Genomic DNA, 16,735 nt, shown 5'->3' with positions numbered 1-16,735 from the left:
AATCACCAGCACCATCAAAAAACAAAAACAGGGACTGAGATTGTGGCTCAGCAGTAGAGCACTCGCCTCGCACATGAAGGACCCTGGGTTCGATGCTCAGCACCACATAAAAATAAATAAATAAAATAAAGGTACAAAAAATTTATAAAAAATAAACAATAATAACAAAAATAAAACTCCATACCCCCACCCTCACCAGGCCCCAAACCCACAAAATACAAAATAACCCGCAGGTCATCAGACTATACTGTGCTAGGCTTCCGATCCTCTAGTTTGCAATTAAAACTCTTAAAATTCTGGCCATAGCTGCTATGAAGTCTTTTCCAGTGGAAATCTGTGAGAAGTACAAGGTTCATTACTGGGGTCATATTCCAGCCAAAACACCTATCTTAACTGTGCAGGCCTTCGTAAGACCTCATGTGATTGCCAATAAACACAAGCAAGCTCTACCATCTGCCTGATTACATAGGCCCAGAAGCTCTGAAGGTTTTTAAGAGAGAAATGGGAGTAATTACTACCTGCATTCCCTGGCACTAGAGGATCTGCTAGAACATGCTGTTCCCCAAATCAATCACAACAGTCTGTTTGCAGAGAGACAATTTCAGAAACTAGGCTCATTAGCTCTGCTAAATGAAAAGTTGTGCCACTTGGTATAGATGTACAAGGTCATTCCTCCAGGCATCCTAGTCCAGAACACCTCTATAATTTATTATCCCCTACTGTCTCCTATTTATAATTGTTCCTCAGAATGCCCTCTGTGCAACACCTGATCTAACCTCTGAACATAGGATGGAGGAATGAGGTAGGGCTGATGGTCATGGGGAGACTCTGCTAGGAAGCTACGTGGATCAGAGTCTGCGGACCCTGATGGTTTGAGGAGGCAATAAGATGACAACTCAACACCACTGCAGCAGCTGCATGATTCTGAGTGAGCAGGAGCCTGGTCAGGAACACAACAGCTGCAGAAGGATGCATTCCTATCCTTAAGGTAAAATTCTTCAGTGGCTACTTCTAAAATCTAAATTTATTTCTTCATGAATTAAATCACTCCCAAACATATGTGCATACGCATGCATGCGTGCATGCACCCACACACTTCCTAACTACCTGTTTTGAGGAGATAAAAACACTGCTGGTCTTAGATGCATCAGAAGGCTTCTTCAGGGAATCTTAGTGACAAGAAACAGAATAAAGAGGTCAAGGCTCAGAGGCAGAACGGAATGCCAACTGTAGAAGACAACTGCCAGAATGGAAATGTGACTGGTCTCAAAAACAAGAGACATCCCCATCAAGGCTCAACAACTTGACTAGCCAAGGTGGGAAGAGTACAACCATAAAGCAGCAGGGATAAACCAACAGTGGCTTCACCAGCTACCTCCCTTTGGAGCACAGACCAAGAGAAATCAATCTAGGTAAGTGCTGCTAGAGCATAAACCAGAGTGCTTCACTCAAAACTCTGTCTGGATTCTTTGCAAACTCTAGTTCAGGTACTGCTGCTCCCTAAATCCCAGCAGACATAGTATTGAGATAGAGAATAATTCTTCAAGCAAAGCTGATGGAACACTGCAGAGATGCAAAGCCTGCACCAACAGTATCCTACTGCTTTCCATCTGCGCTTCTACATACTTGAGGACAGAAGAGGCTACAGAGTGCAGAACAGATGGTGGAGGCTTAATAAAAGTCCACCTCAAAGGAAAAGCTCATGAGTAAAATTTTATTATAACCCAGAAAACAAAGAATTCAAGTGACTATTTTTTCCCCTGGTACTGGGGATTCAACCCACAGGGGGGCATTAACAACTGAACCATACCCCCAGTCCTTTTTTTAAAAATTGTATACTTATTTATTTGTTTTTATGTGGTGCTGAAAATCGAACTCAATGCCTCACAACATGCCAGGCAAGCACTCTACCACTGAGCTACAACCCCAGCTCCCCCAGTCCTTTTTTTCATTTTAGGACTAGGTCTCACTAAGCTGCTGAGGCTAGCTTTGAACTTGTGATCCTCCTGCCTCTGACTCCTGTGTTTCTGGGATCACAGTCGTATGCCACTGCATCTGGCTCAAGGGACTTTTAAGTCACTTCTAATCAAAGGTTTACTGGAACACTTAGCTCCAGCTCCAGCAAAATGGAATAGATAACACAGAACAATACAACCTCATAGAGATGCCATGGAAATTAAGTGAAGTGAGCACATGAAGTGTTTTAGAAAAATGAGCATTACCTGTTATGTTGTTGATTATAATGCTGCTGCTTGTCCTAAACTAGGTCCTTATGCTCCCAATTCTGCTACTGCTAAGAGCTATATCCACTTTCTTTTGGTGCTGGAGATTGAATCTAGGGGTATATAACCACTGAGCCATACCCCTAGCCAACCAACCTCGATTTGGAAACAGGATATCACTAAGTTGCTTAGGGCCTCCCTAAGTTGGGGAGGCGGACCTCAAACTTGCAATCCTTCTGTCTTAGCCTCCTGCGTTGCTGGAATTACCACTAACGCCTGGATAAGCCATATCCACTTCTACTACTTCTGTATTTATACATTTGGCTGCCCTATACTCTAAAATCCCTGACTTAGAGACACAGCCATGACTTTCACAGAGTATCCAATGTGTGGCACATGGTTGCTTTCTATGAATGTTGATGGTTTGAAGTAACCTTACAAGACCATTTGCAATTCACATTTGAAATTTGAGGGGTGGTGGTCTTGTTATATTGTTAGTCTAAAATTCACGAGCTCAAGTGATTCTCCCACCTCAGCTTCCTGTGTCATTGGGACTATAGAATTGTGCCACTGCACCCCCTTTGAAGTCAAATATTCATTAACAATTACAAGCTGGGAATTGTGCTAGCTGCTTTTCTATAGTCTCATTTACCTGACAAGTAATATCCCACTTATCAATAAGGGAACAGGCTCAGTAATCTCTCTCTGACCTCAAAATTCAAGTCTAACTTTACAGAAACCTCCTCACTGAAGCTCTTAAAACCTACCCCTCACCTCTCTATCCCTCAGTGTAGCAATTTTAATTACTATTTGCTTCCTCTGATCTCGGTCACAAAGCATGGGAGGAGGAGGAAAAAAAAAAACACACACACAAGATAATGCAGGTCACTGTCATTCTTCCTTCCTGACTCCCCTTGCTCATTCAACTGTTGCCCACACTCTACCAACTGAGCCATGTTACCAGTCCTTTTTATTTTATTTAGAATCAGGGTCTCATTAAGTTGCTGAGACTGACCTCGAACTTATGATTCTCTTGTCTCAGCAACTCTGAGTCACTGAGATTGCAGGCATGTGCCATCATGCCCAGCTGTCCACCTGTTTTCAATCATCATATTCTATCAAATTCCTTTTTGTCACTTCTCCCACATCTCTGTGTGTGTGTGTGTGTGTGTGTGTGTGTGTGGTTTTTGTTTTTTGGTACTAGGGACTGAACCAAGGATGGTTTACCACTGGCCTCCAGTTTCACCCCTTTTTATTTTGATTTTGATACAAGTTCTTGCTAAACTGCTGAGGCTGGCCTCAAACTTGTAATCCTCCTGCCTTAGCCTCCGGAGTCACCCGGATTCCAGGCATGTGCCACTCCACCTAGCCCTTTGTGTTCCTTTCTATTCAACAGTTCAAACCCTTGGCATATTAATTGTTTAATGGGCATAAATGGTCCTGCTCTTGTCTCCTCCTCCCTGTTCTACCCTGAATTCTACTGAGACCAGTATTTCTAAGGGAGATTGGAATCATATAATGTTCCCAATTCAAAATCCTTCAAACATTCCCCATGGTTGTAGAACAAAGATACCACTGGCTCACAAGGCCCCCGTGCTTTGGTGCAAAGCTACTTTTAATGTCTTTTACTCACCCAAATTCTGCTGTGTGACCAGTTTCACATAAGGCCCTTTACTCCCACTATCCACCAGCACCAGCCTAGCCTACCACAAACAACTTCCTCTTTCACTCTAGCTGATGAAATCCTGCCCATGCTCCAAAGCTGCCATTCCCACTCCTTTACTGAAGCATTCCCTGATCCAGCCTCCAGGAGCCCTCCTGCCTCTCAATACCTGGTACACTAATATCCATACCCTCACTGGACTCTGGGCATATAGAGTATCTTTGCATCTCCATCACATTTTAATAAACTGGAGGCAAGGATTGTCTTATGAATGACTTACACATAATAAACACAGCGTTTTGACTGACCCAAATTGTCCTTTAGAATGTTAGGAGTGTTAAGTGAAGATTTGTCTCTGAAGTCTTACCACTCTCCAAAGCAGTGTTCTTTGGGAACATCTCACTACCACAGAGTACTCATATGATCTAGCATTTTATATTTAAACTTAATATTCATCAATAAATAGATGAAAAAAATGTTCAACATCTCTAGTAATCAGAGAAATGTAAATCAAAACTACTTGAAGATTTCATCTCATGCCAGTCAGATTGGCAGTTATCAAGAATACAGACAACCATAAATGTTGGTGAGGATGTGGGGGGGGAAGGTACACTCACACATTGCTGGTGGGACTGCAAATTGGTGCAACTAATCTGGAAAGCAATATGGAGATTCCTCAGAAAACTTGGAATGGAACCACCATTTGACCCAGCTATCCCACTCCTCGGTCTATACTCAAAGGACTTAAAACCAGCATACTCTAGTGACAGCAGCCATATCAATGTTTGTAGCAGCTCAATTCACAATAGCTAAACTGTGGAAGCAACCTAGATGCCCTTCAATAGATGAATGGATAAAGAAACTGTGGTATATATACACAATAGAATATTACTCAGCATTAGAAGAGAATAAAATCGTGGCATTTGCAGGTAAATGGAGGGAGTTTACTTCATGCTAAACAAAGTTAGCCAATCCCCAAAAATCAAAGGCCAAATATTCTCTCTGATAAGTGGATGCTGGGAGGGGAGAGGCATGGGAAAAATGGAGGAACTTTGATTGGGCAAAGGGGAGTGAGGAGGGTAGGGAGGGTGCATGGGGGCAGGAAAGATGGTGGAATGAGATAGATATCATTACCCTAGGTATATGTGGTGTGACACTAAATTGTGTACAACCACAGAAATGTAGTGCTGCAATTGTGGACAATGAATCAAAATGCATTCTGCTGTCATATATACCTAAATAAAATCAATAAATTAAAAAAAAAAAAAAAAAACCTTAGGGGCTGGGGTATAGCTCAGTTGGTAGAGTGCTTTCTTTGCATGCACAAGGCCCTGGGTTTAATATCCAGCACCACCAAAAAAAAAAAAAAAAAGGCCTTAATAGTCATGTGGGTGTACACACACACACACACACACACACACAGAATATGTCTCCCAAAATTTCAAATTACAAGCTTGGAGCCAGAAAGATTCTAATCAATTCAGGGGATGAACAATGGACACCATTATTTTGCCAGGTAGGCCCAAGTTAGAAGAATGCCTGACAGTCTGTGATTGTTGGAGACAGCAACCCTGCCAAAGGACATAAAAGGACTTTCCAGGGAGAAAAGATTTGGATGAAACAAAGTGCTAAATTTATTTGCTTCCTGAATGTTTTCTCAATCAAAAGACAGATTATAACATGCCCCCTCCCACACACAGTTGGCAAAGAGTATTGCCAAAAGGAATATGAGCAATTAGCAAATAATGGCTTGTACACTGTTGACACCACTTAGCATGAAGTCAATATGTAGGATACCAGCAGCAAGCTGTCAGAATCCCAAAACCCAAACCATCACCAAATGGGTAATAAACATGTTGTTCTTTTTTGCTACTCTGGGAATTAGTAGAAAATATTTAGTATTCTAGGACATGAAGGTCAAAAGGCCAGACTGGAGCACTATCCAGGAAACTGCTGATCTTAACTGGACTGTATCTGTGAGACTATTAAAAAGGATGTATGGGCTGGGGATGTGGCTCAAGCGGTAGCAAGCTCGCCTGGCATGCGCAGGATGCTGGGTTCGATCCTCAGCACCACATAAAAATAAAACAGAGATGTTGTGTCCACCGAAAACTAAAAAATATATATATATATATATATATTTATTTATTTATTTATTTTAAAAATTCTCTCTCTCTTTAAAAAAAAAAGGATGTAGCCTATTTTGCTATTAAACTAGCCTTCTCATACTACATCCTTTCCTCTTTAACTTATCCACATTCAGATGAGAAAAAGAGATGTGATGGGTAAGTTAAGAGCTTTTGCCTCTCTGAGCCTCGTGTCTTCATCTGTAAGATAAGAAAATTACACTAGATAACCAAGTAACACTAATATTTTATGGCACTAAATTGTTCCTTCAAATATTCTAAATATTCTAAATACTTTGCCTTATTCTGATCCTAACACTTAGATAATAATTTCAACTGAAAAAGTGTCCTCAGCTCTGCACTATCTGAATACTGCTTGGTAAAAATGTGCTCGAGGTGAATACACCTTGAAGCTGAAGCAGAGATGAAAGCCAGTCACAAAAGCTACTCAGCAAGATAACTGCTGCTTGCTCTATTTCCAGCAAAACGAAGGGGCTTTTATTTCTACCCCTTATCACTGTTAAGAACAAAAAGATGGCCTGATATAGGATACCAGCAGCAAGCTGTCAGAATCCCAAAACACAAACCATCACTGGATAAGAAGTTGCTGGGCTTCTTGTCCCCTCACTGTTATGCACAATGTAGAATGTCACTGGTCACTACAAACCACAAGATGCCGTACCCAGGTTCTTGGCCTACCACCAGCATTTGTGGTTTATACTGTTTGCTGATGGCAATTTTAGGAAAATAGTTTCTTGAGGGGAGACAACTTGATATCTCTTGTCATTTAAAACAAAATCAAGTAAAAATCAAGTTGGGGAGGTGAATGCAAAATAGGAAAGATGTCCACCTCTTCTTTTATCTACTTTAGTTAAGTGTTTTCTCAGGCTCTTTTAAATCTGAGAAACTTTGCTACTTCACGCTGTTATTATCACCCTTTTAGTCATTTGACTCCAAGGCAGAACCATAATCTTCCCCAACTCAGGAATTCCTGCAGTGTAAATAAATTTCAGGATATCACATATTGTATAATCCAACAACATTAGCAGCACCACCCAGGTAGATAAAGAGGGCTACCAGCAGGAGCAGCTTCCTTTACAACTGAGGAACCAGTCAGAGGTGGACAGTTGGTGAACATGGGAATAGTGATTAATGGATAACTAAATGCCTTTGAAAAACAAAACCTTGTAAATTAATTAAGTCTGATTCTGAGCAAGGTCATTTATCTTTATACAGATGGTAAAAATCAAAGGAGTTCAGCAGTCACACTCCCAACTGCCATGTCAGGGAATTTCCTTGGTAAAGAGGTATATGCCTACCATAATCTGCTGGTGACGAACAAATAATTTTTACTTTTTTTTTTTTTGAGAGAGAGAGAGAGAGAATTTTTTAATATTTATTTTTTAGTTTTCAGCGGACACAACATCTTTATTTGTATGTGGTGCTGAGGATCAAACCCAGGTCGCACGCACGCCAGGCGAGCGCGCTACCGCTTGAGCCACATCCCCAGCCCTTTTTACCCTTTCTTAATCTGGCAGTCTGCTTATTTTTCACATTGAAAGCACATGCAACATAAAAACATATTTAAAAAACAGTGCACCTCAATCAAGGGGGGGTTCATCCCAGGGACGCAAGTTGGTTCAACATATGGAAATCAATAAATGTAACACATCATATCAATAGACTTAAAGACAAGAATCATATGATTATCTTAACAGATGCAGAAAAAGCATTTGACAAAATTTGGCATCTATTCATGTTCAAAACACTAGAAAAACTAGGGATAGAAGGAATACACCTCAACATTATAAAAGCTATATATATGCTAAATCCAAGGCCAACATCATTCTAACTGGAGGAAAACTGAAAGCATCTTTCTAAAAATTGGAACAAGACAGGGATGCCATCTTTCATCACTTCTATTCAATTTAGTCCTGGAGACTATAGCCAGAGCAATTAGAAGAAAGAAATTAAAGGGATACAAATAGGAAAATAAGAACTCAAACTATCCTTATTTGCTGACTACAAGATTCTATATTTAAAAGACCTAAAAACTCTACCAGAAAACTTCTAGAACTCATAAATGAGTTCAGCAAAGTAGCAGGATACAAAATTAACACCCATAAATCAATTATGGTCCTACACATCAGTGATGAACCAACTGAGAGAAATTTAGAAAATAACCCATTCACAATAGCCTCAAAGAAAAGAAAATATCTGGGACTCAATCTAACAAAAGAGGTGAAAGACCTCTACAATGAAAACTACAGAACACTAAAGAGAGAAATTGAAGAAGATCTTAGAAGATAGAAAGATCTCTCATGTTCTTGGATAGGCAGACTTAATACCATCAAAATGGCCATACTATCAAAAGCACTATACAGATTTAATGCAATTCTTATTAAGGTTCCGATGACATTCTTCATAGAAATAGAAGAGGCAGTCATGAAATTCATTTGGAAAATCAAGAGGCCTAGAATAACCAAAGCAATCCTTAGCAAGAAAAGTGAAGCAGGAGGCCCCACAATACCAAACCTTAAATTATACTTCAGAGCTATAGTAACAAAAATGGCATGGTATTGGTACCAAAACAGACATGAAGACCAATGGTACAGGATAGAAGACACAGAGCAAAACCCACATAAATACAAACTAGACAAAGGTGCCATAACATGCATTGAAGAAAATGCATGCAACAAATGGTGCTGGGAAAACAGGAAATCCACAAGTAACAAAATGAAATTAGACTCCTATCTCTCATCCTGCACAAAAATCAACTCAAAATGAATCAAGGACCTAGGCATTAGACCAGAGAACTTGTACCTACTAGAAGAAAAAGCCCAAAGCTCCATCATGTCATCTTAGGAACCAAATTCCTCAACGAGACTCCTAAAGCACAAGAAGTAAAATCAAGAATAAATAAAAGGGATGGTATCAAACTATAAAGCTTCTTTACAGCAAAGGAAACAATAAATAATGTGAAGAGAGAGCCTATAAAATGGGAGAATATATTTGCCACTTGCACTTCAGATACAGCATTAATCTCCAGGATATATAAAAAACTCGAAACACAATCAATCAATGAATGTATGAAAAAATGTTCAACATCTCTAGCAATTAAAGAAATGCAAATCAAAACTTTACTGAGGGACAGGGGTTGTGGCTTAGTGGTGGAGCCCTTGCCTGGCATGTGTGAGGCAGTGGGTTCGATTCTTGGCACCGCATATAAATAAATAAATAAATTAAATAAAGGTACATTGACAACTAAAAAATATTAAAAAAAAAAAAAACCTATACTGAGATTCTATCTCACCCAAGTCAGAATGGTAATTATCAAGAATACAAGCAATAATAAATTAATAAATGTTAGCAAGGATAAGGGGGATAAGGTACACTCATACATTGGTGGTGGGACTGCAAATTGGTGCAACCAATCTGGAAAGCAGTATAAAGAGTCCTCAGAAAACTTTGACCCAGTTATCCCTTTTCTCAGCATATATCCAAAGGATTTGAAATCAGTGTAGTATAGTGATGCAGCCACATCAATGTTCATAGCAGCTCAATTCACAACAGCTAGGCTATGGAACCAACTAGGTGCCCTTCAATAATGTGGTACACATACACAATGGAATATAACTCAGCCAAAAAAAGAATATTTGCCAATACTTGGATGGAACTGGAGACTATCATGATAAGTGAAAATAAGCCAATCCCAAAGAACCAAAGGCCAAATATTCTCTCTGATATGTGGATACTGACTCACAATAAGTGGAAGGAAGGGAGGAGTGGAGGTTCACTGGATTGGGAAAGGAGGTAATGGGGGAAAGAAGGAGGATGGGAATGGGAAAGATAGTAAATGAATCAGACATACCTTTCCTATGTTATGAACATATATGAGTACATGACCAGTGTAACTCCACATCAAGTACAACCACAAGTATGGGAAGTTATACTCCATGTATGTATGATACATCAAAATACATTCTACTGTCACATATAACTAAAAAGAACAAATTTTAGAAAAAAGAAAACACATGCAAGCAAGGTCTATATTACCAAATACAAAAGAGCTCTACTGTTGTCTACAAAAAAAGTCATGTGTGCTTTTCCTCCAAATACAACTAAATTGCCTCCACAATTTTCCGTGTTAACAAGTATAAGCATTTAAGATTTATATTTCCTACATTCCAAACTTCAAACCAAAATGAAAATATTGTACTTGGTTCCATCTCTACTTCTTAAATGATAATGATTTTCTATTCAGCTCTTAGGATCACTCAACAACGATGGTTTGCAAACCATATTTCAAGAAACTCTGTTAATAACATGGCTTTCGGGAAGGGGTTGGGCCAGAAATGAGGTGACCCACTCCTCCCATAGGTGCTTATACCTGCTTCACAGGCCATAAAGAAAAGGATCTAACAACACATACACACACACACACACACAAAGGAACAAAAAAGACCAGTGAGGTAAAAGACCTAACTATCATCTATAGTGACCTACATTAACTACCAAGGCACTACTTTGTTACACGAAAATTATACTAGCCAAATTCTAGAACAAGGACAAAATAATTTATTGAGAGACTAATTTTAGCCAGTGGTTTCAATTACCCATCTTCAACTGTTTTTTATACCACAAGTAACCAGTAAAACAAAATTGAACTATACAGGCAATCTCAGAGAAGCCAGAGTGACAAAAGATGTGACTATCCAAATCTAGATGTCCCTAAGCTTTGTTAATCATAACTTACTTAACAGCAGATCGGATACAGGATATACATGGACAGATAGAGGAATTCCTGCTTCTCAGTGGTAGGGTGCTGAATTGGCCACAAACCCCAAGTAACAATAATACTAGGCCAATCACTGAGCCCCTTAAGTTACTTCCCAGTATAAGATTCTAACTCAAAAAGCTGTTTTTCTTCTGTTTCAAGCATAATAGAAATCAAAGAACAGTCTGTGGGATGTGACACCTGGTAGTGCAACTCACCTGTGCAGAATTCCTTGCTCACATTGTGGGGTACTGTGATCCGTCGGTAAACAATGGGCTCTGATTCCAGGATGTTCTCGTCATGGCGGTACCGAGTAGGCCTTTCATTTGGGATGCCCCGGGGACGGGTACCACTTCTCCTCTCATAGGTATCAATCTCCTCAAACACAGCTGCCTTGTCAAAAAGGGCCAGGTTCCCTTCAAAATCAAAATCTGTGTCTGGGATCTCCTCAATATCATCCCCGAAGCACTCGTCATCTTTATTCTTCATTTGGCCATTCTTCAAACCACTCTTCTTTGGAGTTGCCTGATTTGGGTGCCTGCTACTAGATGACCCTGGAGAAAATATAGGGACTAAAGTCAGTGTGCTCACAAATTGCTCAGTGGAAATAGAAAATACAGTACATTAGTCATTTGTGGAGAATATGATGGGAATCAAAGGAAAAGGTAAATTATTTCTAAATCATAGTAAGTAGCACAAACTACCACAAATCTCATGTGGAATAACAGATTTCAAATATTACCCACCTGACTAGCTGATGAATACAATAAGCAGTACTATTGAAAGTCTTCACCAGTTCTGTCCTTCTTAAAGAATGACTGACACTTTCACAACTGAGTGTCAGAAAAGTGGGAAGGCAAGAGCAGTAGGTAGCTTCAGTTTGAATGTCTTTCAATCATATAAGAGCATAATACTTCTACAGTAAAAGAAGGTCAAGCCCTCATAACATGAAACTCACAGGGAGATAGTATTCAACTGGCTCTTATTCTGTGCTTTCCCAGGAAGCAACTAAGGCTAGATCCCAATAGGAGGGAATACTTGCTTTAGAAAACAGATTGCAGATCTTGGGCCAGGCATACTCCTACCACTATAAACTGGTATTCTGACTTTTAAGGCTGTCTTTAGACCTTTTCTTTAAATTCTTTCTTCAGCATTTTTTCTCTTCAAGTAAGCAGTTTCTGAACCTTCAAATAATGACAAGGTCCATATTAGGCTGATCCTGTAGAGACCCACCAAGATACACATCAACATCAGAACACCCAACCACCCTCCATTGCTGAGACCCTATTTGGCTACCACACATCAGTCATCAGTCAACTACTAATCTACCAGCCAAGGCAGAAAGTTCCACAAAATTCTCCAAACCACCCATCCCAGAGAATCCTGAATTAAATTTATACTCTTATCCCCACCTGACTACCCTGAAAGGGTGAACTAAGGGACTGCTAAGCACACTGGACCTCTGTCTTAATCTAAATAAATGTAATGTACTTTCTTTTGAGAGACGGAGTTCTTCAATTACTGAAAACCCTTGAGTAGCAATTGGAACGAGGAGGAGCAAACCCCCCTCACAAATTTCATCCCAGCTACACTGCTCTAACTCTCCTCACAGCACTCCCCATCAAAGGACCAAGTGTGAGAAGCCCTATCAATCAGTTACAGTTCTATCATTAAAATGCTATATAATCTATATTCATCATTCAACTTCTTAGGGTCTCAATTTCCTTGTATGTAAAATGTTCACTGTGGTGTCCCCCCAGCAGAATGTCTAGGTAATCAGCAAATATTTGTTTGACAAATTAATCAACATGAGCAAAACCAATTATAATGATTACTCTAAAAGGTATGCACTATTCAAATATACTCATGTTGAAATTTTCCTAATGCCAAATATTGGTATGGAAAAGTTATATGCTAAAGATACGATTTAAGTTTCCAGAAAAAAAAAATGACAACCAAGATTATGAAGGGGAGGAAGAGTGGCAGAGATACCACAAACAGTTTTGATTATGAACCACTATAAGAGAAGCCAAAGTTTGGGTTAAGTTCCATTTTCAATGTGTCAAAGTATTTACTGAGAACATGCAGTGTGACAGAGCTAGGGTGTGGTAACAGTATATAACCAAGACATGCTGCTCAACAGCAAAGGAGGAGAAATATGTATGCAAATAGTGATAGGCAATGTGATTCAAGTCATGAAAGAAGTTTATATATAGAGTGCCACAGAAACATAGATGAGAATACATCTATACAGAATATAGATTAGGAGTGGGAGAACAGGTATGAAAATACAGTCAAGATAAGATACCATTAGCAACATGTCAGTAAGGGAAGAACAGTCCAGCTTTCAGGATTATCAATATACTGACTCAATTTTTTTTTTTTTTTTTTTTGTAGTGGGCATTGAACCCAGAGGTGCTTTACCACTGATCTACATCTCCAAGTCCTTTTTATTTTTTTATTTTGAGATAGGGTCTCACTAAGTTGTTTAGGGCTTCACTTAGTTGCTAAGGTTGGCCTTAAACTTGCAATCCTCCTGATTCACAACCTCCTAAATTGCTGGGATGAACCACCACAACCAGCTATTCTGCCTCAGTAGTAAATCAAACTACCTATCAGGAAATAGGTGTCTCCCTCTAATGTATGTTCTCATCCCCCGGGGGTATAGAATGATCCACTGGGATACAGAAAGATACTGAATATTCTAATATTTTTCTTTTATCTAAAAATAGTAAGAAATTTAACATCATGAATTTAATGTACTGATGAAAACAGGCACCCTTATGAGGTTTCATGCTAGCAAATCACTGAGTACTTGAGATATCTGAGGAAATGCAACATTCCATAACAAAAGTCTATCAAAGTGGATTTACATCAACTTTTTTTTTTTTTAAATTGTGAGTTATGAGTCAATGATGGGGACACTCCTAGGAAATGTGTTAGGCAATTTCATCATAGTTTGGACATCATAAAGTATACTCATACAAATTAAGACTGCTATGTCACTAAGTAATATAATCTTTTTTTTTAAGAGAGAGAGAAGGGGGGGATTTTTTAATATTTATTTTTTAGTTGTCAGTGGACACAACATCTTTGTATGTGGCGCTGAGGATCGAACCCAGGCCGCGCGCATGCCAGGCGAGCACGCTACCGCTTGAGCCACATCCCCAGCCTTAAGTAATATAATCTTATGAGACCACTATTGTGTATGTGGTTTGCTGGTGACCAAAACGCCATTATGTGGCACATGACTATACACACAAAATTTACTATTTTAACCTTTTCTTGTTGTTGGCTGTTTGTTTTTTGTAGTGCTGAAGATTAAACCCAAGGCTTTGCATACATTAGGCAAGTGTTCCACCACTGAGCTACAACCCCAATCCCTTAACCATTTTGAAAGGGTATATACAGTTCAGTGGCATTCAGTATTTCAACACTGTACAACCCTATCAATTTTTAACTAAAGCACAGGAAAATGAATACCTGGCTTAAAAGAATCCACTGAAGAAACTGTAGTAGGGCTAGTGGTACTTGTAGCACTTGCCTAAGCGTGCCTTAAGTCCTAGATTTTATCTCCAATATGAGAGGGGGAAAAAAAAGAAAGAAACTGTGTATCAAAGGTAATAAAAATGCCCATCATATGTGAACAGAAGAACTGTAGAACTAACACTTTTCCTATTCCTCTTTTTTTTTTTTTGTACCAGGAATTGAACCCACGGGTGTTTAACCACTGAACCACTTCTCCAGCCCTTTTTAAATATTTTATTTAGAGCCAGGGCCTTGCTAAATTGCTGAGGCTGACCTTGAACTCACAATCCTCCTGTCTCAACCTCCCAAGCCACTAGGATTACAGGCATGTGCCACTCTACCTGGCCCCTATTCCTCTTTATAGGTCTTTTTGGGACAGAATGAGGCCCTTAAAAATTAATATAATCAGATCTATAAAGATGCCTTCCCGAATTAAAAAGTATCAGCTGGGTTCAATCCCTAGTCCTTAAAAAAATAATAATTATCAAGCTTATTCCAACTATTGAATTCACACTATCACTAATTAATATAACCCCAAGCTTATATTCTACACTGAGAGTCGGCAAACTATAGCCTATGGGCCAAATCCAACCCACCACCTGTGTTAAAGTTAAATTAAGGCTATTTTTGTGCCACAAAAGCAAAGTTAAAATATTTGGAACAGAGACACTGTGGCCTGTAAAGCCTAAAATATTTGCCATCTCACTCTTTATAGAAAAAAATCTGCTGACCCTGCTCTACATCATGCCTCTCAAGAGTATTCTTTCCAGCTACGACTGCCATTAAAAAGCAAATAAAACAAAATTCACTGAACTTTAGACCAATTCTTTGAATGTTTCATTCAAAATGTTAAGTATAGGGGCTGGGGATGTGGCTCAAGCGGTAGCGCCCTCGCCTGGCATGCGTGCCGCCCGGGTTCGATCCTCAGCACCACATATAAAAATGTTGTGTCCGCCGATAACTAAAAAATAAATATTAAAATTCTTTCTCTCTCTCTTTAAAAAAAATATTAAGTATATCACTTATTAATCCACTGTCTTTTAAGTCCACAGTCTGATGTCAGGGATATAACTCAAGAAACTGAATTTCTCATTTGTGAGCTGGTTTCCTATTACATTCCACCACCAGTAGTGGGTACTGGAAGAAACTAAAAGGAAGAAGAAAGAGGGAAAAGAGCAATCACCAGTGTTGCCCTGGCAGTTATTTCCAGTCTCCAGCTTTTATTTCTTGCATGAATAGACAGAACGAGAACTAGCTCACTGCACCCCCTCATAAGTAGGAGCACTAGCTCTATGAAGCCTCTTCTCTGAAATTCAAGGTTCTGATTGCTATTTTCCTTAGTGGCATACCAACATTTGAAAAATCAATAAAAAGTGAGCACAGTGGTGCATGCCTGCACTTCCAGCTACTTGTGAGGCTGAGGTGCAAGGAACACCTAAGCTCAAGAGTTTAATTAGCCTAGGTAACACAGAGACACCCAGACTAAAAAATAAATAAATAAATAAATAAATAAATTTTAAAAAATCAATGACTCACAGTTAATCACTCTGCCCTATGTCTTAATAAAAAAAATTTTGAATCATTAATATTACTGCAAAAATAGATCCCTTCATATTTATTCCTTTTAAATTTTGTACTTTTCTGTCTAATATCTAATGTATAATATGTAGTTATAATAGAAGTTAATAAATTAGTGAGCCAATCAAGGGTTCATACTAATATTAGAGAAATGTCTCGATCCAAAGGAGGAAATTTAATGAAATTATATCAATATTATGAGTCAATATTTAATTTTTATTTTAAGGCACTATTCAGGCCAAAGCATAACTCCTTTGAAGCCGGATACAGTTTATTTGTAAGAAAAGAATGGGAGTGGTCTTTACGAGTCTCTTCATTTCAGCCAATCTCATCTATAATCACACTGATTGCTCACTAAATCCAAAATACCATTTCGTTCATGAGAGTACTCTGATCAGCAATTTTTTAAATTAATTCATTCACTCAAATATTCATTAAACATCTTCTATGTGCTGGGACCTGTGTCAGGTGCTAGAGATTCAATGGTGAATAATATAACCAGAAGCTCAGTCCTAATCTAATCATCATTTCGAATTATCATCCTATCATCATTCCAAATTATTTCTGCATACCTAGTAATGAAATTACCTATATCTTTCCAACACAGTATTTTCAAAAGGCTCTTGCCATAGGTAAGCAATTTTAGAGTGAATTTTTTTCCCTGTAGAAGATCTTATTGTTGCCTATCCAACATCTAGACCCCCTCTACCATCAAAACAAAATCCCACTTTTTTCCCCCCAGATACTTTTCCTCTCAGATAAGATTAATTTCTAAATCAGTCATGGTGGTACTCATGCAAATAACTGATTTAAGCATGGGCATGTGAAACAATAGGCCAAG

General features: G+C 38.9%; 1 protein-coding gene across 4 annotated transcripts in view; it reads right to left on the bottom strand.

Moving 5' to 3' along the window:
- The window catches only part of Edc3 (enhancer of mRNA decapping 3), a 49,891-nt gene that overhangs the window by 11,058 nt on the left and 22,098 nt on the right, over positions 1-16,735 (bottom strand). For all 4 annotated transcript variants that reach the window (XM_015480419.2, XM_015480420.2, XM_048792995.1 and 1 more), the window contains exon 4: positions 11,007-11,342. In XM_015480419.2, coding sequence (XP_015335905.1) covers positions 11,007-11,342 — 336 coding nt within the window. The remainder of the gene's footprint in view (positions 1-11,006; positions 11,343-16,735) is intronic.

The sequence above is a fragment of the Marmota marmota genome, unplaced genomic scaffold (genome assembly GCF_001458135.2).
Source record: "Marmota marmota marmota unplaced genomic scaffold, marMar, whole genome shotgun sequence".
In the NCBI taxonomy this organism is placed as follows: domain Eukaryota; kingdom Metazoa; phylum Chordata; class Mammalia; order Rodentia; family Sciuridae; genus Marmota; species Marmota marmota.
This window is presented reverse-complemented; position numbering and strand designations above follow the sequence as displayed.